The sequence below is a fragment of the Hipposideros armiger genome, unplaced genomic scaffold (assembly GCF_001890085.2).
Source record: "Hipposideros armiger isolate ML-2016 unplaced genomic scaffold, ASM189008v1 scaffold_1066, whole genome shotgun sequence".
Taxonomy (NCBI): domain Eukaryota; kingdom Metazoa; phylum Chordata; class Mammalia; order Chiroptera; family Hipposideridae; genus Hipposideros; species Hipposideros armiger.
In genome coordinates this window covers 60,594-74,183 of record NW_017732416.1, presented here as the reverse complement: position 1 = coordinate 74,183, position 13,590 = coordinate 60,594, and the positions used below count along the sequence as shown (strand labels likewise).

The 13,590-nt window shown below is 39.4% G+C and overlaps 1 protein-coding gene across 2 annotated transcripts in view; it reads right to left on the bottom strand.

The window, feature by feature from the left end:
* Positions 1-13,590, bottom strand: part of PLEKHF2 (pleckstrin homology and FYVE domain containing 2) — a 71,065-nt gene that overhangs the window by 39,000 nt on the left and 18,475 nt on the right. Inside the window, exons 2-3 of one of the 2 annotated variants that reach the window (XM_019632016.1) lie at positions 5,988-6,362; positions 880-1,914 (exon numbers count right to left, since the gene is read on the bottom strand). In XM_019632016.1, coding sequence (XP_019487561.1) covers positions 1,776-1,914; positions 5,988-6,362 — 514 coding nt within the window. In that variant the 3' untranslated portion in view covers positions 880-1,775. Of the gene's footprint in view, positions 1-879; positions 1,915-5,987; positions 6,363-13,590 lie in introns of those variants that run through there. The other variant, XM_019632014.1, reaches the window with a different exon arrangement.

The window sequence follows — 13,590 nt, the reverse complement described above, 5'->3', positions numbered from 1 at the left end:
TGTATTTATTTTTTAGTAACTAGAACAAAACTGGCAAGGATGAACTTTTTTTAAATGAGGAAACTTAAGGAATTATGATCACACAGTTCTTTACACGTGTTAGCTATAGTTGTCTCTGTAGACAAGTACAAATGTTCCCAGACTCATGACTCAACCATCACACTATGCCACCTTCATTCATCCTCATACCTCTCTACATGTAGAGCAACATCTATCAGTGGAAAAAGGATGGACTTGATCATCTCCAAAATCCCTTTAAATTTTGAGATTAGGAATTGCTATGTCTCATTGGTTAAGGTCTATAGAGCATTAGTCACCGAACATTCTTGGTCACTCACCCATCAGTAAAAGTGTTTACCCTCTTCCAGCTTCTAGTATACTTACCTAGCTTACCCTGAAGTGGATGGACTTAGAAGCTAAAATGTACTCACATCTTGGCTTTGCCACCAACTACCTGTGTCCTTAGCCACATGCAAATGTTGCCTTGGTTTCTTCATTTGTAAAATGAGATTAATAGAAGTATCCACCCAACAATGTCATTATGAAGATTAAATAACAACATTTATAAAGCAAAGTATCAGGCACATGGTAAGTGCTATATGTGTTAAATAAAAATTACTATATACTATATATATTAAATATATATAATTTATATATGCAGCATAATTTATATTTATAGTAGGTATATACCGGGGGTACCAAAAAAATGTAAACAAGTGGACACTTTGGTCAACGTAGCTCAAGCAGTAGTTCGCCGTAATGAGAAGTGTCTAGACGTTGATGGGAACCACTTTGAGCATCTCTTGTAATTGCAGAAGTTAAACGTGACTTGTATTCATCTTTTGTTATTGGTGTATAGTGAGTATTATAATTTTAATAGTTTTTTTCCTTTCTTAAAAATGTGTATACATTTTTTTGGCACCCTCTGTATATATACACGTCGATTATATCTAATATGTTAGGTTATTATAAAACATACCAAAATCAGAAATGATTTAAAACATGTGCGTGCGCATGCAACCATGTGTTTTCTTTCTGCACTCTGTATATTCTGTAACATCCCTGGGCTGTGTGAACTCTTATTTGGCGACCATTGACAAGTACAGTAGCCACTAGCCACATGTAGTTATTTAAATTAAAAATTCCGTTCCTCAGTCACACTGACCAATTTCAAATGCATAATAGCCACATGACTACTGGACAGTGCATATATAAAATGTTTCCTTCATTGCAGAAAGTTCAATTGGACAGCACTAACAAAGCTGAAAAAAAAAAGGTACTGTGGTACCTTGTTCAAATCAAGCGATAAGATCTCTCTCTCTGAGCCTCACATCTCCTCTGTAAAATGAAGATAAAAATAGGAACTACCTCATGGAAGGCTAAATGGAGGAAATGAGATAAGGTGTGTAAAGCCTCTGGCAGAGTGCCTAAAACATAGAGGAACTTGAAAATGTTAGTAAAATTTGAGTTTATCCCAATTCTAAAAGCCTGAAAGGCAAAAATCTTGTTATTGTTCTTTACTGGATAAGTTTATCAAGAATACTGATTTTGGAAATGACAAGAATTGGGTTAACTTTTAGTTGAAAACAGAGCATTCAAGGGAAAATGGAAAATACCTGGATTTTAATTCCTCCTTGATTTCTCTGTCCCCACCCCCCACCCCCAACTCACAGACCCTGGTCTTTTCCCAGTCATGTCTATCTCAGTGAATTGCCATCTTGCCCTCTTTCCCATCTCCTTCGTCCAATCCCTTTGCCTCCAAAATATTGTAAGATTTACCTCCAAAGCACTCCTTCTCTCCTTTCTCCCCTCCACACAGGCCCACACAGGATCATGTCACTCCTCTGCAGAAACCCTTCCACGGCTCCCCACTGAGGCTGCCATATACAGTAGTACAGGCTGTAGTAGAACAACCTATGGAAAAGTGCCTTTCACATTGGAGCATTGTAAATTTTATGTTTATTACAGATAGTCTCTGGTAAATTCTAGTGAAGTGATTTGTTCTAATAAAAGTATTTTACAACAATTTTCTAACAAAATGGAAACATCTTGAGGAGTGGATGCCTTTTTCTAATTTGCCCAAAGGTGCCATGTAAGGTAGGAACGTTTCTATTTCACTTAGAAACAAAATGCCAGCTCATCACCATGACCTATAAAGTCCAGCATTATCCAGTCTCTGCCATCCTCTGTACCCTAAAATAATGCCAAGCTCCACCAAATTCCAGTCATGTGGACCTTTGGTCATTTTAAAAATATACCAAGCTCGGGCCGGCCGAGTGGCGCGAAGGTTAAGAACTCGCTTGGGACGCCAGAGGGCCCCGGTTCGGATCCCACATATGAGGGCCAGTGACACTGCCCTCCACAGCTAAGATGCTNCCCTAAGTGTTCCTTATTGGTCTGGAACTCATCTCAAGCCTCCATTCCGTTCTTCTGGGTCCTGGCCACACTATGTGCTGCTCTTTTGCCTAAATAAAAAAAAATTTTTTTTAAAGAAATATTCTGGGTCCTTTATCTTGATACAACCTGGGTGATGGTCTCTGGTGTTATTTAATGCCCTTTCTGGATTAGTCTCATTGCATTCCGTCTCAGGCATTCCACATCCCCACCCTACCTCCATCCCCACGACTGCTCAGGGGAATTGTCTCCGTGATACTGGATTTCCTTTTCTATAGAAAACAGCATAGTGGTTCCTCTACAGTGGCTGCACTGTTTTACATTCGAACCAGCAATGCACAAGAGTTCCACTTTCTTCACACCCACACCAACGTTTGTTGTTTTCTTACTTCTTTAATAGCCATCTTAATGAATGTGAAATGCCAGCAGGTAATTTGGGTGGGAGGGCTTGCTAACACAACCTAACCAGACACCTGCCTCCTAGACTGCCTAATATTATAGTCAGGGAGCACCCTGGTGCCCCCACCCCAGCGCAGGCAGGCATTCACCATCTATCTACCTCTGGTACTATCCAAGCTCTTAGATCACAGATCCAAATGACTCCACGGCATTCGCTTATGCCTCCCAAGTTCCTCTTGCTCCTAAAAGGCAGGCTGTATCTGTCCCACACATTATGTCCTTAATGACTTCCTTGATACCTTGAAAAAACTACAATAATCTGTATTGACACTTTTTTNAAAAAAAAATATATATATATATATACCAAGCTCTTTTGTGCTATGTGTCCCACTGCGCTGGCCACTTCTCTACCAAGACAGTCACAAGCCCACCCCTCCCTGCTCTTCACAGAACTGTGGCTCCTTGCCAACTTTCAGGCCTCTGTGTCCTGATTGAGTGTTATGATTATTCTAGATCACAGCCCTATGTGTTTCCCCACAGTACTTTCAGATCTCCCTGAAAACTGTAAGCCTCACCATGAGGGCAGGCAGCCTACTGTCTTATTCTCCTTTCTATCCTGAGTTCCTGACAGGAGTGTATGCCAGCTTGTCAGCATTATTGCCACCCCTTTCTGTATTCTCCTCTGCACTGTGGGGAGAAAGTCTAAACTCTATTTTCTAGAAGACTTTTCCCTGAATGGTTTCAGGTTAAATTCTGCCAGTGGAGATACATATGTGAGATTCAAAAGGCAGATGAAAAATTATACTCTCCAGGATAGCTTTGAACAAACAGCTCAGATCACAGGGGACTGTTTTCCCTAGACTTCTGGGAAAGTATCAGACAAACCTGAAAAAGATGAATATTCTGTTTTTAAAAGGGGGATGGGGGTTATATTCTTAAAAAGGGCAGTGGAAATGTTCCAGATTAAAAGAGGCAAAAGAGACATTACAACTAAATGAAATCCCAAACCCTAGGCTGGATACTATAACGGAAGGCGAGAATGCTACAAAGGACATTATTGGGCGAATTGACAAAACTAGAATGTGAACAGAAAATTAGGTAAAAACCAAAGTTAAATTTACTGTTCTGGTTATGTAAAAGAATACCAGTATTCTTGGAATATATACACTAAAGTATTTGAGGTAAAGGATAAATGTATACAATTCACCCTCAAATAATTCAGAAAAAAATTTCACATATAAGATATAATTTAAATATATATAAAAGAGAGAAACCACCTACATAAATGATAAAGCAAATGGTGTAAAATGTTTGTAGGTGAATCTGGGTAAAGAGTATATGGGCGTTCTTGGTACTATTTCTATTCTTGAAAACTGTAAGTTTAAAATTATCCCCCTTCCATCCCCCCGCCCATGAAAATTAAATGTCCAGTCACAAAATAGGTCTCGACTGAGAGCTATGTGATTAAAAACACTACATTGTATACTTTTTTCTAAACAAAAAGTGATTTTACTCTTCTTACAGAAGAACAAGATGCTTCCTGGCTAGGAGAAAATGGCCTATCATATAGAGTGTGTCTTCCTAAACATTTAAAGACAGACATTTGTGGCTTTGCAGGCCATTGTGTCCTACAAACCAGTTTGGCACAATCACTTTTGCTGAAGATCCTGAGCTTCAGCAAGTGGGAACAGATACTGTATACTCTATAAAAATTCACTATGTAAAGAGAATTATCCAAGTTATAAACACATCCCCAAATTGCAGTATTGCACACTTTTTGCTTTGAAGCAGGAAGGCCTCATGGAAATACAGTTCGGTGATGTTTTATCAGAGAGCCATATAAAGCCATATTCAAGTATTCAGTTCTTAGAAGATCACTTAGAAAAGTTTCCTGATTAAATGACATAGAATATTCCCTTGAAAATATTGCAAAATAGTAAAATGATCAGTAGTTGCCAGCTGTTGAAGGGCGGAGGGATGAACAGGAGGAACATAGAAGGTATTCAGGGCAATGAAATTATTCTGTATGATACTATATAATGGTGGATACATGTCATTTTATATTTGTTAAGACTCAGAATATACAACACCACAAGTGAACCCTAATGTAAGCTATGGACTTTAGGTAATATTGACATGTCAATGTAGGTTTATTGGTTGTAACAAATGTACCATTCTGGTGCAGGGTGTACATAGTGGGGGAGGCTGTGCATGTGTGGGGGCAGGGGTATATGGGAACTCTGCACTTTGCAGTCAATTTTGCTGTGAACCTAAAACTGCTCTAAAAAATAAAGTCAATTCAAAAAGCAATGGAAAAAATTATTGCATATGTCTCTTGGAGAGGTTGGAATTTAAGATTGGGGAGTTATTTGAAAAGCTTTTTGACAGACATTTTAATTCATTTCTTCAAAGATTTATTGTAAATCATATTTCTCAGACTATTGCTCTTGTAACCATCTGTCAAGCTATCTTACCTTAGAATCAAAAAATGACATTTAAATTTGGACAGAGAAGCTTATCCATATTTTAAAAAATGAAATTTTCTTGGCAGAAATTTGATCTTAATCTGGGGAGTTTAACATATAAACATCAAGAATCCTAAGAATCCTGTGAATTTTCCCAACAATGGACATAAATTGATCATGATTTACTTAACTACAAACTAAGTTTGTATATTTCTAACAGTAACATAATTTATTTGTCATATTTGAAACTAATGAACTAGTTTCATGCTCATCTCTATCTTATCAGAAACATTAAGGCTTAAAACACCATACACTAAAATAAATTCCAGGTAGATTAGTGAATTACATGTAAAATATGTAAACTTTTGTATAAAAAAGACATATAAAATACACAACTATATTAATATTTTATCTTTGATTGGATTATCCATGACTCTTGTTCTTCTCTGTATTTTATCAATCTTCTGTAATAACTATGTAATGTTTTGTTTTTTTAAAAGGCACAATCACGGGTAAGTTTTTCAATGAAGTAGAAGTCATATTCAAGTACTCATACACAAAAGGAAACAATGGCTGCTTTATTCTGTAGAAAATTCCTAAATTATTTGCACAGAACCTTCCCTGCCAGTAGAGGGAAATTATACAACAAATGCCTTATCCCTCAACATTAACTCCTGTAAATGACAAATAAAATATTAACCTCAGCAAGCAGTTATCTTAAAAGCCTACCTTGGCTCTTCTTTGTGGCATGGAGGATGAAGCTGCTTCAAGATGAAGATGACCATCTCTTTCCCAGCACTGGCTGCCAGAAACTCATTGATGTGGCCAATGAACACAAACTTCATACATTTTATGAGACGCGTATGGCCACAGAATCTGCTGATGTTCTGAGTGAAGAATGGAAGGGTTATGTGGTTCGAATCAGCAATGGGAATGACAAACAGGTTTTCCTTATGAAGCAGGGTATCTTGACCGATGGCCGTGTCTGCCTGCTCCTGAGTAAGGGTCATTTTTGTTATAGACGAAGGAGGACTGGAGAAAGAAAGCACAAATCTGTTCGGGGTTGCATTGTGGATGCCAATCTGAGTGTCCTCAACTTGGTCACTGTAAAAAAAGGGGAGAGATTGAGGGGGCTGATTAGTTCAGCTGGTTAGAGTACAGTGCTCATAACACCAAGGTTGCTGGTTCGATCCCCACATGGGCCTGAGCCCTCCACAACTAGATTGAGCCCTCCACAAGTAGATTGAAACAACTACTTGACTTGGAGCTGATGGGTCTGGACAAACACACTGTTCCCCAGTAAAATAAAATAAGGGAAGAAAGATATTCCTGGTCTCACTGATATTACTGTGCCTCGTCACCTGGGGTCCAAAAAAGCTAGCAGAATCTGCAAACTTTTCAGTGTTTCTAAAGAAGATGATGTCTGACAATATGTCGTGAGAAAGCCCCTAAACAAAGAAGGTAAGCATCTTAGGACCAAAGCACCCAAAATTCAGCGTTTTGTTACTCCACGCGTCCTGCAACACAAACATCAGCATATTGCTCTGAAGAAACAGCATACTAAGAAAAATAAGGAAAAGACCACAGACTATGTTCATCTTTTGGCCAAGAGAATGAAGGAGGCCAAAGAAAAATGCCAGGAACAGATTTCCAAGAGACTCAGTCTGTCCTCTCTGAGAGCTTCTACCTCTAAGTCTGAGTCCAGTCAAAAATGAGGTTTTCTAAGAGTAACAAATAAGATCAGACATTGAAAAAAAAAAAAGCTTACCTTCTATAAAACTAGCTCAAAATAAGTATAAAACCTGCAAAATTAGAACACTGGATAAAGTTTTTTAAAGTTGGTGCCAAGTTAAATAAAATTCAACTGAAATTTTAAATCCAAATCTCAAGAGAACCTATTTTTAAAAGCAATATATTTTTCTAAAATATTGGTATACAGAGCTCATTTGTACTTTGATGTAAAGAGAAGAAATTTAAGCATGATTTAATTTAAAAATTCAAATAAAAATAGAGCCAGATAGACTTTGATTCATATTCTGATTCTGCAATTTATTAGCTGTATAGTCTTGTGTAAATGGCTTAACTGTTCTGTGCTTCAATTTTGTTACTAGTAAAATGGGAAAAATAATTCCTACTCCCTAGGATTATAAAGATTAGGGATAATATAAACAAAGCACATAGCAAATAGCAGGTGCTCAATAAACAGTGGATGTGGTGGTAATNATATTGTCCAATGACACCTTGATGGGGAAAAACAAACAAACAAACATTTCCTTCAGGAGCCTGTATGGGATCAGGGGAGGACAGAATAGCATAGCTATTTTATTTTATTTTATTTTATTTTATTTTATTTTTTTCTTTCTTACGTAACTATTTTAAAACACAGATACTGGACCCAGATTTTCTGGGCTCAAACCCCATCTCTGCCACTTATTGCCTGCTGTTTTTGGATAAGTAACTTAACTGCTCTTTATCTTTGTTTCTACATCTGCCCTGTCAGGATAATAATAGAACCTACCTTATTAGGTTGTTTTGAATATTAAATGAGTAAATATATAAAAAGCACTTAGAACAGTGCTTGGGATGCAGCAAGCATTCAATGTGTGTTAACAACTATCATTTTTACTGGAATGTGTCCAACACTGTACATCACTGCTATTGGAAACTGCTTATATAGCCCATCTGGCTTCTTAAGCAAGGGGCACCCATGGAACAGACCTTCACAGAGCAATGAAATTGTGTCTGTTGATATAGAGCTCTGCAAAGCTACCTTGGTGATTGCTGGGTAGGAGGCTGAAACATGTTCTGCCTGGTGCATGGTTTGTTGGTGAGGCAAGATGCTAATGAGATCGCAGCTATAGAATTAAATACACTCATTCATTCTATTCTATGACCCCAAACTGAAGTTTTTGCTTCTCCAACAATCTCTCAGGCATATCATTAGCCCTAAGGATGCCTGTCACTATTATTAGCTATTTTTGCACTAAGGGCACTATTATGGAATTGCCACAGTTCTATGGGCAACATAGGATCCCCTTCCTGAGTTAATAAGAATGCATTTTACCAGCATCGACAGAATTGAATAAAGGCACTTCAAAGAAGACAGACAGGAAAAGAAACCCTATAAGGGCATACTAACACACAACTTCAAATTGTTTGGAAGTATAGCAAAATATTCCATAAAAAGAGGCAGAGATAGACTCACCTGCATAACCTTGGATAAGTCACTTTCACTACATCAACTGAGGTTTCAGTTTCCTTATCAGCAAAGTGGGGAGGGAGANTGAGCTCTGAGCAACAGCAGTTCGATTCCTGGCCCGAGCTGAGCAGCTGCTGAGCTGCCAACAGGTGGCAGGATGGCTCAGCTTAAAAAAAAAAAAGTTGCCAAGGTAGACCTTCCAGAAATAGTGTAGTAAATGAAACACTTGGTGTTCTCAGTCATACCACTCCATCTTTTCTTGGGTCACTATAATTTTTTTTCCCTCTCTTCTTCAGCCCTCTTGGTGTTGACAAAAACTGAGGTGTTCAACATGAACTTTTTAGACTTTAGTAGCAATGATGGATGAAGCAGATTGTTAAACATAAAAAAAAAATTTTGGAGTTGGCAATTTGGCAAAATGGGCACATGATTTGATAAGTACTTCAAATGCAAGCCTACCTTGATATGTACTTTCGTTTATTGCACATCTCAGAAGAGCATTTATATTAGCTAATTTGTAATTTCAGATCTAAGTTGAAGTACTAGTGTCAAAGTGTTTTATAAATCTCCATGAAATATTAATGAAAACCACATCTTCATTTTTTGTTGATGGTGCTATTTTATCTCAGAAAAAAACAAAAAGAATGTAACTGTTACTTGTGTACACTGAATGAAAGAATGCAAGTATAGAACAGCGGTAGAAAATATGTACGGAAAGTAGGCAAATGACTCATAAGCATAAGCCCTGAAATAGCTCAGTTTTGTATATGTGTGACAGATCTGTCAGTGACTAATGTAATAGAATAATGATTCACTTGGGACTAGATTTATTGAAAAAGTTCCCATAAAGTACACCTACATATGTAGTACCAGAAATGCCACTGAATTTCAGCAAACATGGCTATCAATGTACAGGGGGAAAGGCAAAGAGGTCAGCCACTGGTAAATTGCACAGCACCAGCTGCCCCTTCTTTAATGAGTTCCCCCTTGCTTTATCCATCCCCTGCCTTTCTGGGGAGCACGAGTGTTCGGTGGTTAAGCCCTGGGGGCTATGCCTCTGGCTGGGGCTGAGGTCGATCTCCCTGGTTTCCCTTTCTTCTCTTCTGAAGGCCTCAGGCTGCTGAGGGCCCTTCCATCTTTCAAGCCAACACCACTCATTTTCTCTCTGGCTTCACTTCTCCCCTCCAGGGCTGGAGATACAGGTTTGCTTGCCTTACCTGGTCTCTGCTCCTCCCTCACATAAGCACATGTGTCCTTTCCATGCCAAGGCTTTACTGCAGATTAGCTCAGGTAAGAGGGCAGGGAAAGAAACAGCAAGTGTGGGGGAAGCCTCAGGACTCAAGAAATCTTACTAGACTCTCACCTTCCTGGCCGAAATCCCTGACTCTTGGAAGTCTCTGGGCCTCTGCAAACTCTGAGTTCTCTGTGCTGGATTGTATCATGAGCATGGAGCTCACCTCTCCCTGGCATTTGTTTTACCACCTGCGTGACCTCAGGCACATTACTGAACCCCTTTAAGCCTGTTTCCTTACCCAACAGGTTGTGGTGAGGTTTCAGAGAGATAATCCACTTAGCACAGTTCCCAGTACATAGTAAGAATTAACATCAGGACTCTTGCCAACATCCGGTAGCCACAATCCAGTACCTAAAGGGGTGATGCCTGGCACGGCAGGGGCCTCCTGGACTTTGCTCCATCACTGCAGCCATCATCCATTTGGACTGCTCAATGCCTGTGCTATCCTGGTTGCTAAACATTTTTAATCTTAATGTTGGTTCTACTGTGTGTACTGAAAGAAAAGTAACACAGAGAAGTGTGTACTATTGGGTCATTAAAACACAGCGGGGTGAGATAAGAATCACAAGCAGAAGTATGGAGGGTTGGGAGAGTGTAGAATGGCAAGGTGTCTTTTGTCTGTAACATGATAGGCAAACAGGATCCTAATGGCTTATGACATAACAGACAAGTGAAGGGAAGGTTGTTGTGTTAGTTTCCTGTGGCTGCCATAACAATGCCACACACTGGGCTTAAAAACGAAAGGAGGGGCAGGCCGAGTGGCTCAGTTGGTTAAGAGCACGAGCTCTGGGCAACAGGGTCGCCGGTTCGATTCCCACATGGGCCAGTGAGCTGCGCCCAAGCTGAGCTGCAGCTGAGCTGCCAACAGGTGGCAAGATGGCTCAGCTGGTGAGAGCACGTGGTCCTAACAACAAGGTTGCCAGTTCAACTCCCACATGGGATGGTGGGCTATGCTCACCCGCGACTAAGATTGAACATGGCNGGCTGTTTAGGGTGAGAGATACTATAGCTCCATGATACTCATCAATCCCACCACCACTACTACTCATTTTTGAGAAGGACAATTGGCAGTCTCTCCATCTCATGTAAATTGCTATGCAAAGTCATCTTCAAGACAAGTATCCTAGCCACCAGCCCCTTCTACCATCACACACACTCAACCAGATTATTGCCCCTAAACTACTCTCCTATAAAAGTTCTGGAGCCGTCACAGAGTATTGAATGAAAAGTAACTGGCTATTTTAGATAGGATGGTTCATGCAGCCTCTCTAAGGAGATGACAATTGAATTGAAAACTGAGAGAGACAGCTCTTGGAAGAGCTAGGGAAAAGTGTTCTAGGCCAAGGAAGGAACGTGTGAAGACCCTGAAGCAGAAAGAGTTTATAGTGAACTTGGACCAGTGTGGCTAAGGGAGGAGCAGTTATAAAGAGCTAAGTGAGGTAGGCAGAGGCCAGAAGGGTTCTGGCCTGAACCAGAAGAGCTTAAATCGAAGGGTTTAAGCAGGAGCATGATTGTATTTGATTCATAGTTTTAACAGATTTAATTCAGACTGGAAAGCAAAAGTAGAAGCAGGAAGATCTCTCAGCAGATCATTGCAGTAGCTCAGGGGAAGATGATGATAGCTGGGACCAGGGTGGCAGCTTTGGGAAGAAAAAGAAATGGACAAGAGAGGTATATATTGGAGACAGAACAAGTAGGACTTGCTAACTGACTGCAAGAAAGTGAGAGGATGAAGGGAATGAAGAACTCCTAGATTTAGGCTTATTCAGTTGGGATGATTGGTGCCCCATTTACTGAGATAAAGATACCTGGAAAAGGAGCCAGTTTGAGAAAATGGGAGGGGAATCAAGAATCATTTAACATATTTAGTTGGAAATACCTGTTAGTGATACCAAGTAGTGATGTCTATAGTAAGGGGAGAGAGAGATCAGGACTGAAAATCTGAATTTGGGCATTGTACACAGAGAGATGAGGGATGAGAATACAGTTAGGGAGGCTCTCAAGAAATTTATTAGAATAAAACCTTTCAAAACCAAGGATCTAAAGATGAATGAATATAATCTAATAAAGAAATAGTGCTTTATGCACAAAGATATTTATTACAGTATGATTTAGAATATAAATAAAAGGGGGAAAACTAAATGTCTATTTGGGATCAGTTGAGTATTTTGTCACAATGAAATATTCAATAATTTAAAGTCTTGGGGATGTAAAGTACAGTATAGGGAGTATAGTCAATAACATTGTAATAACTGTGTAGTGCCAGGGGGGTACTAGACTTATCGGGAGGATCACTTCATAAGTTATATAAATGTCTAATCACTACATTGTACACCTGCAACTAATACAAAATAATACTGAATTTTAACTATAATTGAAAAATAAATAAAAAGAAACCAAGAAAGGAAGTCTTTACTAAAACTTCTTGATAGGAAAGATGTTTATATTATAATTCTAAGTGGGGAAAAAACACTACAAACTTGTGTACATAGCATGATAACTACATTAAAATATATACAAAATGGGATATATGAAAGGTTAATCATAGTCATTCTTTTTCTCAGTCTTTTCCATATTGTCTGCAGTTCCCATTCTATTAATCAGCTTAGGTTAGGCTTATGTTAAAGTAACAAACAGCATCCAAAATTTCAATAGCTTAACACATAAATTTGTTTCTTGTTCACCCAAAGTCTGCTGTAGGTCAGGTATAGTATTATTAGATAATAAAAGATGGCCACTATCAATACTTTCCCTCCCTATACCATATGCTACTCTCTGCATTAAGAATAGGAGTCTAATTCCCCTTCCTTGGAAACTGGACTGGACTTGGTGACTTACCTTGACCAATAGAATATGGCAACAATGATGATTCAAGACATCCAATGTCATTAGAAGCCTTTCGATTCCTCCTGGGTCTCTTGGAACACACACTCTTAGGATGCTTCCTCTCAGAGCCCAGGACCCATGCAGTGAGAAGCCGAAGCCACATAGGTGCTCTGGTTAACAGCTCTAGAGCACCCAGTCAATAACCAGCATCAATTCTCAGACAAGTGAGACATTTGGACACCTAGCTCAGGTGAGTTGTTAGATGACTGCAGCTCCAGCCCACAACCAACTGCAATAGTATGAGACACCCCTAATGAGAACTACCCCACTGAGCCGTCAGCTCACACAGAACCATAGAGATAATAGTAAGTTGTTGTTTGAAGCCAGTAAGTTTCAGAGTGATTTAACACACAGAATTCAGTAACCAGAATATCTGATGACTCTCCAAGACAGCCGACATCTGTGCACTGACTGAGGGATCCAGGCTCCACCATCTCAGTATCTGGCCCCCACTATCATGCTGAAGTGGAAGGGAGAGTTAAAAGTTCGCGCAGGACTTTTCACTGCCTCAGCCCGGAAGAGACACATGTCACTTTTGCTTGCAGTCTATTGGTCAGCACCGGGCTACCTAGGAAGTATAGCCTCTTGTGCACCCAGGAAGGAGAAAAAATGACATACTGGTGAACACTGGTAATGCCTACCATGGCTTTATGTTACTTTCACTTTTTAATTGTGAAATATTGGAATCACATAACCCCAGGACTGTTGGTAGCCACCTCGGGACCATGAAGGGAGTCTGCCCTCGGATGCAACTCATATAATAGAAGCCAGAATAGAGAGGGGAAGAGAAATTAGAATTTAATGCGATCATGCCTTATCTATAGCCTGAACAATCTCTGGCCTTTTTAGGTGTGATGATGAATTCTCTTCATTGTTTAAGTCAGTGTAAGTTGGGTTTTCTGTTGATTTTAACCAAAAGACTGCTAATTAATAATACCAACACTCTGATCCAG